The 13,859-nt window shown below is 39.9% G+C and overlaps 1 protein-coding gene across 4 annotated transcripts in view; it reads right to left on the bottom strand.

The window, feature by feature from the left end:
- TUB (TUB bipartite transcription factor) overlaps window positions 1-13,859 on the bottom strand; it is a 75,487-nt gene that overhangs the window by 43,951 nt on the left and 17,677 nt on the right. For all 4 annotated transcript variants that reach the window (XM_057369689.1, XM_057369690.1, XM_057369691.1 and 1 more), the window contains exons 2-3: window positions 3,107-3,158; window positions 1,591-1,753 (exon numbers count right to left, since the gene is read on the bottom strand). In XM_057369689.1, coding sequence (XP_057225672.1) covers window positions 1,591-1,753; window positions 3,107-3,158 — 215 coding nt within the window. The remainder of the gene's footprint in view (window positions 1-1,590; window positions 1,754-3,106; window positions 3,159-13,859) is intronic.

Raw genomic sequence — 13,859 nt, 5'->3', positions numbered from 1 at the left:
GAAAGAGGTAAAAGAGAAAAATTCTATTTTGCCTGATTAAAAAATAAACAAACTATGAGCTAAATCAAATTTTTAGGTCAGACTGGAAAGAAATTCAGTTTAATCTTTAAAAATTACATCTCAGATCCTGAGAAACAGACAGTAAAGAGAGAGAATTAATGCTAAYGTGCTTAATATTTATTAGAAAAAAACATAATTAAAATAATACTAAGAGGAAAAAATTATTCTCCATTTGAAACCACTTCTGGTAACCTATCTGCATGTAGAAACAAGATAAAAAAAGGCCCATTATTACCAAAACCTTAACATTTAAACAATGCAGTTTCCAGATGCTAACAATAAATTCTGTAGCTGTAACCAACCAAAAATTTCCACCAGTTGTTAGCCAGGGGGGAAAACTCTGAAACCTGGACTTCTCAGAGCAGGATTTGTTAGTCCACTAAATGCCTGCCTTGTCCTTGTGGAAAGATATGACCACCAAGTGAAAATTAAACAACAGGGCAGACAAAAAAAATCTGAACTGAATGCTGGGGTTTTGTTTGTATAACAGTAGGATACTGGTTGGTCTTTCTCATCTTTTAACAGAGGTAGATTCACAAAGGTTAAGATTTAATGTCTAAACCCCAAAACCTAAGTACCCTGCCACCTAACAGCATTGCCAGCAGAAAACTGCCAACTGCATTCCCAATGAGTATCAGTAGATTTCAGCTCCTGTCCCACAAACTCATCAATAATCTGGGAGGGAAGCCTTTTGCTATTGAAACTTATGAACCCCTTAGTAATTAAATTCAACTTAATGATCTGCAAAAACAAGAAAATTGGGAAATTACTGCTCTCTACATATCTTGGAGGTGTTAGCAACCTGGAAGAATATCTACAAGAGTCAAATTTTGGACAAAGGTGACTGAAGCTTCTTTTAGGAAATTCTGGGGAACACTATGCTCATAACACCTTTAGGGGGCCTAAAAGCATGGCCCATATGAGCACAGAACTAAATAATGCCTGGTTTCCTTGGGATTTATTTCTGCTTATTAAGGTCTTTGAAAAGAAACAGCATTACAATTTTTTCCCCTATGGGTGTAATACCTGAATTGTCTCTGTCCCTACTGGATCCAGCAATCTTTCATAAGAAAGTGGAGACATCGTCCAAGTTTCAAATGCTCTTCTTAACCTACTCACTGTTTTAATGGACTTTGCAGAAACACTATCTTTGAAATTGTTATATTCACTCCCAGCTGAAATTTAGTTAATAGGTTTCAAATTGATCATTACCACTGGCTTAAGCAAAATTACACACAGAGGAATATACAGCTTTACTTCGTAAGAACCAAGGCTGAAGACATTTAAATAGTCATGGCAGGAGGGACAAGCTCTCTCTTTTCCAGTTCAGCACTGCAATGGCAGCTAATGGCAGCTCCCTCCTGTTAGGCTAAACCATAAATTCTAATGGTTTTATCCCCACACAGAAGTGAAGGATATCAATTATTTACTAAAACAAAGATCAGCTGTTCTCACGAGCACAAAACTAGCATGGAGAGCACCACCCTAGGACTCTCAGCAAATACAGCTGCTSCAGGTGCCATTCTGTACCATGATAAATGGTGCTGCTGTTGCTGTTGAGATAGGATTCAACCAGCGGGGCCTGCTCCTCCGAATGCTTTGTCCTGCGCGTCCTTGCCCGACTGTCCACGTTGGACTGAACCATCAGCGGCTCCTGGCGCTTCTTCTTCTGCTTCTGTTCCAGCAGTGCTCTCTGGAGAAAACACAAGCAAAAGCACCTGCTCCAAACAGCAGCACAAACTGGCCATGAAAAACAATGGTCAACTTCACACCTTCCCCAGCTCTACAGCGGGGGCCGTTGGCAAGCGGGATATTGGGATGTCAGGTTACCGGAAATCTTTCCAAAAAACCACAACCAACCCACTGTTGAAACGCCGTCTGCTGAAAACAGYGAATAATTAAAATACATCGTCCTGAGCAGCCTACCAGCTGTCAGAGCTTGCTTGGGAATAACCCTTGGGAAAACAACAGCTTGAGAAGACTGGCTGTGAAGCAATGGGAGGGTAAGCAAGGACATGAGGCAGAGATGCCAATTCTGTTTCTGTAAATTAAAAGCAGGTAATTGCACACTGGAATCGAGTGATAATACTGGACATGAGACAAATTTACCAGTTATAAAAGATGAACTTTAATTAAACACTTAAATTCCTCAGCTAGATCTACTGAAAACCAAAATCCTCAGCATCCAGTGGCACTACAGGCACCTCTCTTTAAGCCCTCTTCCACAACCTCAGAGAACTGAACTGCTAAATTTTCTTATCCATTACCTTACCATTTCCTTGCTTCTTTACAATGACATTTTAGCTTCTAGAAAAGAGATGCAGTGAAACTGAAGAAAAAGAACAGAGAGTGAACTCTTTCAGCTCCATGAGTTGTGTTGAACACCTCAACACGACTCCAACATAATCAAAATTAAGTACGGGATTATGGCATAAATAATAGAAAGTACTTGAATTTGAAAATGGGATGCTGGCAGACATGCAAGCTGATGAAACAGTGGGAATAGAAAAGGATAAAATTAAACTCACAAGGTTTAACTATAAAAATGACAACATTTTTTGAGAAGGGGACCACAAAAATCAAAGCAAAAGCAGAAACCTCAAATCCCACTAAAACTCGATTCCCCCAGATCTCATGTAAGAGATCCTGAGTCTCTTGCAGAGGATAAGAATACAGTAGGAAAACAGCCAACATGGCACACAGTGCCACTRGGTTACACCACAAGGGCTAAATCCAGGAATGAAAAGTACATAAAAACTCTGTGGTTAACCTCTGCTGGCTGGCGTGGCTGGTCCCYTGGTGGGGTAACAAATACTTTATACATCAGCTTAAAATGAGTCCAAAGCAGTGGGAATGAGAGCCACTCAAACCACAGTCAGAAGACAAATTTTAATGGAAGTCATACTTCTGAGTTAACTGCAGCCTCCACAGATCTCTCTTTTGCATCCCCCAATCAGAGGATTCAATTTTCTACCAATTATCAGTGTTTTCATTACTTCAGGATTCAGACTTCAGAGAGCAAGGAGGTCCCCCTCCAAAATCTTACCTGTCGRTCAAGCTTCTGCTGACGCAGGCTGCTCCCCTCATCATCCAGAACACTGCAAAGACAAGGAATACATCATTGCAACAAATTTATCACTCAAAACACCACCTAACACCACCCAATGGAGGAACCCTCACAGGAGTGATCCATACAAAACTCCCACTATGTTCTTCTATGGAAGTTTGCCTGCCCTAAACCAAAAAAACTTGGCTCCAGAGGATTTAAATGCAGTCCACAGAAACCTGAAAAACTCTGCCTCACATAAKCTTCAACAAAAAACACATATTCAAGTACTTCACAAAGAAATGCAAAACCCACTGTCTACAGTTTTGTTTCTTTTCTACTCACCTCTAATGCAAAACATCAACATATACCGCACTGAAATTGAAAATTTGCATATAAAGCCTAGAAAAAGTGAGGTGTGAAACTGAACTGCTTAGCAACTCAGCAGTATTTAAAATTATATTAGGAAAATTAACTGCCTGATCCTTTGCACACTGAAAACCATAATTTATTCCTAAACATCTGAAAAGTCCCACTTATTGCCACACACTTCAATGTTTAGAGGCTGGCAAGATAAACAGCATTGCTCACTACCATATTTCTCTCTGCTAATTGTTGCTAGTTGGGAGATTAGTGCCTGTGCATTCAATCATTTTCATTAATTAGATATTAAAGACTGGCATTGAAATCAGAAAGCTATTTTTTGTGAAGTATTTTATCAAACTACTGACTAGGCTTGATTTTTCTGGAGAACAAAGGTCTCTATTGTAAGAACACCATGGTTAAACATTGAACCTAGATAACTAAATCTTTTAAAGAGTAATATATGTCATCTACAAGGCAAATAGTGCTATAGAACAAAAACAATAGCCTCTTACAAGGAAAATTAATTTTCTCTTACAATACACTTCTATAAAATGTTATGCCCTTCTCTAATAATCACTCTTAACAATCAAAAAGAACAAAAAAAAGTCCAGGACAAACAAACTTGGATTCTGACCTACATAAAAACCAACAATATTGCAATGGAAATTGCATTAAAAATGTGAATCCCAYGTATTAATACACAGTCTTTAGGAGACACTAACATTATAGTAGAGTTAGACAGGACAGTTAATAAAGGCATGTAAAATGGCCAGCATTATCCAATGGCCACTTTTCCAATGCCAGCATTATCAAAGACTTAGAATTAAGCATTATTGGTAGCATCAGCCTTTCACAATTTTTACTAAGGTTATATGCTACAAGAGGCTRAKGTTCCACAGATTGAAACTGTGCTGTTCAASTATCTCAGGTACGAAATTACCACCTCTTGTAGAAGTAATGGATTACCCACAGTCCACAAAAAWGATTAAAAGAWAAAAAAAACCTTTTTTATTTAAAGAAAAAAATCCTCACACTCATAAAAATGTTTTACTTTACACCAAGCATTCTTCATTTTATAAATTACTGAAGTTATAAAAGGAAGACACACATTCCTCCATATACAATATCAGGTTTTCAGAAGAGTGTTTCACTTCAACTCCACCAGTATAAGCTGCTAGGAAGTAAAACTACCCTAATGGAGATTTTCAGCCAAATAACTGAGTAAAAGATGCCTAAGTGTAAAATTTCAGGCTCAATGGCCTGAATAAAATCCTCCTCATTTCAGACAATGCTTGAAGAAAAGCCAAACCCATGTAATGATGCTAATAAGATCCCAAGAAGTGCAGATGCAGCAATGTAAATACCACCCCAGCATCCACATTCTGGCAAAACACACTGCATGGAACAAGGGAGAAAGAAAATGTTCTTTGGTCTTCAGGGGAAGCCACAACAAGGAAAATTCAGGTTCAGGCACAGCTCCCTCAAGTCTCTGAGTGCCCAACCTTAGCATGATAAACATGGCAGTTTAAAGAGCACCAAACCCCAGTCAGAGAATGGTGTGGTTTGCATTGAGTCAGCATTCCACAAATGCAAGTATCAGATACACCAGAGGACTGCCAAAAAAACCCCAAACTCCATCCAAAAACAATGGACATTGCAAAGCTAAAGTGCCTCTCCACATCACCCTTTTTACTGCACGACGTTGTTTTTAAAGCTTCTGAATAAATGCACTCACAGCTGAGACCGAGAGCAGCATGCTTTGAAAACCAGATGTCAACCTCATGTGGAGCCTCCAGCCCCTTCATTATCCCACTTCATATTTTGTGAAGTTTTGAGTTGTTTTCCACAATCTTTTTTAGGTATGCATTAATGACAAGCCTTTGCATTATTGAAGTGCAACMTTCAGCAAATTAAATTGAACTCCAGCTTTCTCCCCTGACACAAGATTCAGTAGAATACGGTTACTTCAACGATGCTCTCCCCCTTCAGATTACTGGACTGGTACAAGAATGCTGAGCTCCCACCAGYCAGCTATCCCACTCTCCTGAATCCTTCATAGGGTAAAAAGGCTTCATGACCATGAACTGTCCATTTTAACAGTTCCAGTATCAATGAAAAGCTGTAGTTCTGTCCTTTCTTGGTGTCTAATAACATTCATGCAATTCCAAGTACAAAGAGGATGCAATTCAGCCCGTATATTCTTCTGCTGTACCAAAGGAGTGCTCCAGTTTGAGACTGCGCACTTTGTCGCTATTTTCTGCAGAACTACTGGACCTTGGAATTGCTGACCAGCGGCCAACATTTCACATTCCCCGATTCCCAGTAGACAAAGTCTCCTGAAACTGGGTGACTTCCAAGATATGCCATTAAGGAACATCAGGGTTTAAATACATGCATAAATAAGTAACTAACTAAATAAATAATATAAGCTCTGTTTCCATCGTAATTCCATCAGGCCCTCACTCTTGCTGCCTTGAAAAACATCTGCAAAGAACTCTGAGATGAAGTATATAAGTGCCACTGACCCTTTTTCTCACACCTCACTGARTCCTTGCAGAAAGATTTTGCAGATCATCTCACTACAGCATCTGGCACTGCATGCATTCTGTCGGATGCTCCAGGGTCCAAGAGCTGAAATCCAGTTCTGGATTTCAGCCTTGTCTTTCTCTGGAAAACACGAAAGCATGTGAGCAGAAGCACAGCCTTTGCCCTTCCTGGTCTTTCAAAAGAGCAGAAAACTATTGCTCATCCCTATGGAAGGGTTGTGCACATGGTGAGGACCCAGCCTGCCCAGCCCAGTTTTGGAAGAGGCCATGGTTTGTCTTACTGTCCAAATAACTGGGATGGTCAGAGACTGAAGGTCCAGTACAGGGGAAAAACTGTGACTGAAAGATGGCAGGAAACAATCTCAGAGAGAGGCTGTTAGAACAATTCTGCCTACATGTTTGATGCGATGCTACAAAATCCCAAGAGCAGCATGAAACTCAGTCAGATTTAATAGAGAAATATAACTTTATAATTCATGAAAATTGAATTATTTAAGAGCATGCATACATATTAGCAATCTGCTCAGCACGCTGAAGTATCCTGGAGATCCAGTAAGGTTCATTTTTACTCCTAGTTGATCAAGGATCATGCATTGGCCTGGCATCTTGGCTATGGCTTTGACCCACTTAAAACAACAAGCAATTTTACACTATATATAATACTGTAAACAACCCTTCAGCTCTGCATTAATAGGCCAAATTCAGCTGACGAATCCAAGCTTTTATCTACTTCCTTGCAGATAATTATTCAGAGAAAAACCATCCTTCTATAAGAACTTGAACAATCTACCCACTAGAGCTTACTAGTTGCTGGATTTAAGAAGTCAAGCTTATAGCCATATATTGTAAAAATCCATATCAGTTGTCTGGACCAAGGCCCACAGAGACTAAAGTATTATCTATAGATAGCATTATTTTCAAATTTCAAATACAGTATCCAATTCAAACATCTCAACTCCCATTTTTTAAAGAGAAATACATTAAAAGGACAACCACATTTTAGTCAAAGTATTACTTTTCGTACCACCCTTTTAAGACACAAAATCTATTTTGCAGAAACAGTTTCAACATTAAATTCACTTTATAGTAAGCCAAATTTAATATACTGCTGCATGTCATGACAAAGACAAAAAGCACATGTAAGAATTTTAGTATTCTAAACTTTTCATAATCTCTATTCCTTAAAAACATTTAGACAGTAACACAAAACCAATCAGGTTTTAAGGATGAAACTTCATGATAGTGGCAAGCTCCACAATTTACTGCTGAGATGAAGGCAGAGGTTTTTWAAGTCAATGCTTTGATACATTTTTGATACTGTAATTCCACATGGGCTGATTCCAGTCTAAGTAAAATCTGAAATACTTAATTCAAACAACATTTTTCACGGCAAGAGCTTCACCTTTGCTCTTTGAACATGCAAACCACTTGAATCTCAATAAGCCATCATGTGAAAAAATAATTAAGAAGAAATGTTTCTAATTATAATGTGCAAGATGCATGTAGTCACTGATTTTATTTCAGGGGTTTTTTAAATAAAAGGTCAAGAAACACTAAAGCAGCTTTATTGTTTATGACTGACAAACAAGGCAATGTTTTTGTTCCTTTCTGGCACTGCTTCATAGAGGAACATTTTCTATGTAAATAACATTTTTTAGCAGGATAAAGGTCCAAAATGTCACCTAGCACAGCTCTGCAGCCCAGCACTAATTGCACCACTTGGTCAAACAAGTAGACTCCTACTACCACTAAACTTTAAGACACTGTTTAAGATGTGTCACCCTCGCATTTTCTCTTTTTGCTGTTTTATGATAATCCATTACTAAACAGCAGCTTTAAACGCAAAAGCTCTGTGTGAAATCAGGGACCTTAAAATAAGAAAAAWGAATATACATAGGCAGGGAAAATTCCTGAGACAAACCATTCACATAATAAAAAGATGAAGAATTGGATAAAAAAATTGCTAATCCCATTTAGAACACTGAACCAGAAACAACGGAAAAATAGAGGTGGTGTTTTCATCTTGAATTTCTTCTGCCATATTGCAGACTGCAATTCAAAAACAATGGATGATCGAATCAAACAGAAACAAAAAACTACACCACACCAGACTAATCTGCAAGATCACTCAGATTTTTTTCCATACACTCCTGCTGTGAAGAAAGCTGCTATGTTGCTGTGTCAAGACAAACAGGTTATGGGWTCCTTAAGAGCACAACAGACTCAAAAGAACAAGAACGGGTGTAATGTGCCAATTGAACATTACAGTCTCCAAAAACACAGGAAATAAAATTCCTGTAAAGAGATAGCACTTGGCTGACTGGATACCATCTGTCATATTCACCCAATTACACTTTTCCATAATCTCTGTAAGTYTCTGTAGTTCCATAAAGCCCAACTGCTCTGGATAATGTTACTGCTAAGTCCTTAGGAACGAGCTTTCCCACAGCACTGATGACATGCTACTGTAAAAGCCCATTAACAGGGTGAGGGGCCTGCAGGCTGAAGCCATACCCCAGGGGGAATGGCGCACTCTTAGGGTCTTCAAACAAGTGAAATTCAACCAATTCCTAAGCAGTGAAGYCGGCAAAAATGCCAACACCTGGAAATCCCTATATCTGCAAGTCCCCATATAAAACAAGGTCTGCCCCCATGAATTCTACATGCTGAGCTCACCAGGAGCCACTTGGGAGAGCATTATTATATCAGACACACAGGCTAATCAAAGACTTATAAATGAGACAAATCCCTCTGAAAGACTGCAAGAGCTCCACTTATGCCAGGAACCATAGGCTTTTTGACYCTAAAGCAGCTGCTCAGTCACCTGATCTAGAGAAAAGCCTGCAGCTACTGTCCTTACTGTAAAATGAGTGACTGCTTTCCTGGGCCACCTATGCAGGCAGAAGTCTGGCCACTGAGGAGCAGCCCGAGGACATTCAAWCTTATTTTGCCCTTCCAGTGCCAACAGCAGTAACAGCAGCTCTTGGATTTCTCCCTGCCATGTTCAAGGGCAGAGCCTTAAAAGCTCAAAAGCCTACCCTTAACAGATCACCTCTCAGTTACCACTGAACTGACCAGCAAAGTACAGACACCAGGAATTCCTGCAGATGGAAATTGCCTTTCTTTAGGTGAAGCTTCAGAGGAGTAAAGCATTTCACTGGGAAACTCACATGACAAATAAAAGCATGTCTCTCCAGGAGCACGGCATCACCTCCTCTGCCTGTGCAGAAGACCCTTCAAAAGACTAAAATAATAAAGCAAAAAGATAGGGAGAAAAGGCAGAACCATGAACTAGATATTTGCATGCGAAGTATCAGCACCAAGCCAGCCACAAAACAGAAGATGCAGAGGATCAGACACTGTGCTGATGATCCAAATGGCACTAAAAGTAATGCCTGCAAGGCAGATGGCTGATAGCAGAGACTACATTTGTAGCTGCACAAATAATTACAGAACCAAATGTTTTATTTTCTTCTCATCCTGGATGGCAAACTAGTTTAAAAATCAGCAAATTAATGAGACCTTCCTGAAAGGTTGTTGGGACTATTTGCTTCAGTTAAGGTTTATCTAAATGTCCTCGGTACGTTAAGATCTATGACATTCATTATGTCTGGCAACAGTTCTGCAGATTAACTGAGAGCAAATGTAACAACAGGAACATATTCATATTTTTTTTTCTTAATTCCATGTAGATAATTGTTAAGATTAACTCCAGCCAAAGCCTCAGCATGGCTACACAATTGTCAGAGAACAGGGTGGGAAAGCTAAAGTCCTGACAGAATCTGGCCAGAGATGTCAAGAACAACAACGCAAGCTTCTGTAGGTACATTGATTAAAGGAAAACTAGGGAAAATGTGGGTCCCCCCCAGGACAGACATACAGACATCATCTACCTGGAGTTTTGCAAAGCATTTGACGCAGTCCTGTGCAAGATCCTTGTCTCTAAACTGCTATGGCATGGATTTAACAGACGAAGCACTCAGTGGGTAAGGAACTGACTCCACGGTCACACCAAAAGTGTKGTGGTCAGTGGTTCGATGTCCAAGTGGAGAGCAGTGAAGAGTGGCATTCCCAGGGTTCAGTTCTGGAACTGGGATATCTTCATTGGTGACATGGACAGAGAGATCGGGGCACCCTCAGCGAGTTTGCTGACAACACCAGGSTCTGTGGTGTGGGGACACACTGGAGGGAAGGGATGCCATCCTGAGGGACCCTGACAGGCTGGAGAGGGGGAGTGAGAGCAGCCCTGAGGAGAAGGACTTGGGGGTGCCAGTTGATGAGAAGCTCAGCACGATCCAGCCACGTGAGCTCTCAGTCCAGAAAGGCAASCGTGTCCTGGGCTGCATCACAGGGAACAGCAGGGTGAGGGAGGGGATCCTCCCACTCTGCTCAGCACCCCTGAGACACCACCAGGTGTACTGTGTCCAGGTCTGGGGCCCACAACATAACAAGGATGTGAACCTRTTGGAGCAAGTCCAGATGAAGGCCAAGATGATCAGAGGGATAAAAATATAGGAGGGTTCCTATAAGGAAAGGCTGAGAGAGTTGGAGTTGCTCAGACTGGAGAAGGTTCAGGGGAGACCTCCTTGTTGTGTTCCAGTGCCTAAAGGGAGCCTACAGCATCAATGGAGAGAGACTTTTTACAAGGGGAGGTAGTGACAGGACAAGGGAGAATGGCTTCAAGCTGAAAGCCACTTTAGACTGAATATCAGGAAAAACATTTTTACTGTGGTGAGGCACTGGAAGAGGTTGCACAGAGAAGTTGAAGATGCCCTATTCCTGGCAGTGTTCACACRCTGGGTGGAGTTTTGAGCAATTTGGTCTAGTGGAAGGTGTCCCTAYCCATGGCAGAAAAGCTGAACTAGATGATCTTTAAGGTCTCTTCTGAACCAAACCATTTTATGATTCTGTGACAGTATTTTGGTCTATTTTAATTAGAACAATTCATCAAAATAGATCTCCAATTGTTCTGACTTTAGGGGTATATGAGACCAACAGCAACTGTAGAAATCAAATCTTCTAAATGTTTCACTTAGACTAAATTTATAAAAAACGCACCAGAGTCAGGTTAAAATATATTGTTAGATGGATGTATTACAGGATAAGTAAAAACAAACGCTGACCATCCTTGATCAAATAACCCAAGAGATTGTCAGTGCGGGAAAGAACAATAGGAGCTCTGCAGGTATTTCAGATTCGCTTTGAAGTGAAGAGATCCAGCTTTGAGTTAAATCAGAACAAAACTGTAGTCATAGAGAAAAAGAAACTACAGTTTAGGATCTGAAATGCCTAGGATGACAGCTTTCAGTGAGGATGATAAGAAGCCAGGAAAAGATCTAGTGAGATGAAAAGCAAAACTATTCCCTAAAGCACATTGCATGTTTTAAATAACTTAAGTACAGGGCTGCCACTACTGCCCTGGAAAGATCAGTTGARCTAATATTTGTACAGATTCATTCTCTGCAATTACACAGAATTGAACAAGACAGCATATGGCAGTAAATTACAAGTAATGAAAATATCACCTACTGGAAGAGGTGTGTTGTTTCTTGCCCTCTCTCAACACACACAAACTCTGAACACAATGTCAGAGAAGGAATCTATGTCCCAAAACAGAGAGGCGAATTTAATAAATATGAATGATAGAGCAGTAAAACACAACAGCCTTTGAATGGCCTATGCTAAAATTGTATTTAAAGCAATTTGACAAGAATTACCTGAATAGGAGCGAACTGGGAAGGAAAAAAACCCACGATGACCGGGAGATACACTACCTGCAATGCAGATGGATCCAGGTGACAAATGACATGACTTTCAGGAAGTACCTTTATCGAAAACACATCGCTGCCAGCCACTGGAAAGATCCAGCCCTAGCAGCCAGGTTTCTCTCTCAGCAGCAAAACCCAGCCAATCTCAGTCGTGAAAACAGTAAAGTATACGCACAAACAAAACCAACCCATTAATGTACAAAGCACCCAACCACAACAAACAGTAAATTAAACGAGCAGAAACTAGAGAAAAGTATTGTCTGCGTAAGGAGACTGCACTTGCACGCACACACACACTGCAAAACAAAAGTTCTCTGGCTGGACCACAGTGATTCTCCCACTCCATTACTGATGACCAGGTAAAAGATGTCGCTTTGAACAGACCTCTGCATTTCTGATGTGGAAAACACTGTGAGCCACTGTGATGAAGAGAAAACCTGCATAAGATGACTGCTAGCTCCTTTCCTTCCCTGTCTCATACCTATTCTACAAAACATGGGTTTGTCCAGCTGGCAGCTACTGGGCCTATTTTACATCAAACAGCACAACCTTCCAAGACACCTGTAAAATGAGAATAACAAACAAGTCTTAACTCCTTTTGGAAACACCTTTGTGAAGCAAGAATGAAGCCTCAGAGGTACAGTAATTAACCCAGAAACAATGCTGGCCTTTAAAATAACAGTATAATGGTGAAGTGTTTAACAAACAGAACACTGATGTCAAGGATAGGGTCACTGCTGAAGGTGTTCAGTGAGGCTTCTCCCTGCAGCAGGCGTACAAACACACACATGAATATGTAGATCAAATGTGCTGCTGCTGAAATGGATTACATTTGAGGCAATTCACTAATGCAGCAAAGTATTAACACACCCCACTGCCTGTGTATGTGTTTAGGATAGGGCTGGAAGAAGATAGAGTTGTATTCACTGGATTTTTAACGGAATAGTAAAATGAAGCTATCAATTTGTTTAAAATGCAAAGGTGAAAGAGACTATCTAGTTTCCCTTAGCTGCTCTAACAATCAAAACTGAAGAAAAATACAGTAAGAACTGTAACTGATAGATGTTAGTGAATTGAAACAGGCAAGCTCCCTTATCATTTTTACAGGTAGTTTTACAGTTTCTATGGAATACAGTTTCTAAGGGAAGACATGTCATTTCATGATAAATACTAACCGTGAAACAAAATATTTTGTCACTTTCCCCCCCACACATACTATCTTTATAATCCAACCTAGTACTCTTTTACTGGAACTGAGGAAAGCAGAATTTTCATTTTGGTTTGAGTTCATTCTCTGTATTACCTTCTATACTAGTAGCAAATACTGACAATCCTGGACAGCATTTTCAGAGGGAAATGAGTTTGTCAGATCCTGGTGCCTAAGTACATGACATGGATTTCAAGACTGGCAAGATTTTGATGGCTATCAAAAGTAGCAAACACTATTTGGCCTATATTTTGTACCCTATAATGAAAACTAAGTCATTATTTCTAACAACACTCTATGCAGATGAGGTATTCCATGTAGTCTGATCTTCATACCTGAAGAACAGATACCCAAAACCATGAATTCARTCTCATGAAAATGCTCCCATTAATTTCACATTGCATAAAAAGATGCGTACTCGTAAATCCTTTCAAGCTGGGGTTTTTAATCATAAACTCCCRAAGACAGAGAATTGTTTTCACAGTGTGTATACTGCATAAAAAGAAACTCTTTTTCAGATTTTAATGAACCTTAGAAAACCATATTAATAATAAGGCTGGGATGGTGATTTTCCTCCTCTATTTTTTTCAAGACACAGGTATTCAATCCTGGTGATGTCAACAGCATTCAAAGGTAATTTCAAAACAAGTTGCATATTTAATCTCTTCTAATTTATCAGTTCGCTCTRGGAAGATGATCCTGTGAGTAAACAACCTGAAGAGCATTGTTGTCTATTTCAAATCTGAGCTAATCTCTTTCTTTTGCCTCTGTGTGCAACCAAACGTGAGGAAATGGAATCTACTCTCAAGACCTAAGAAGCAGAAGTAAAACTTTACAACACAGCCAAAGTTTTCTGCAGCTGTGAA

Source organism: Malurus melanocephalus, unplaced genomic scaffold (assembly GCF_030028575.1).
Source record: "Malurus melanocephalus ecotype Western Australia unplaced genomic scaffold, MMel_1.1 scaffold_114, whole genome shotgun sequence".
Lineage (NCBI taxonomy): Eukaryota > Metazoa > Chordata > Aves > Passeriformes > Maluridae > Malurus > Malurus melanocephalus.
The sequence above is the reverse complement of the archived record's forward strand: the minus strand, read 5'-3'. Positions and strand labels throughout refer to the sequence as shown.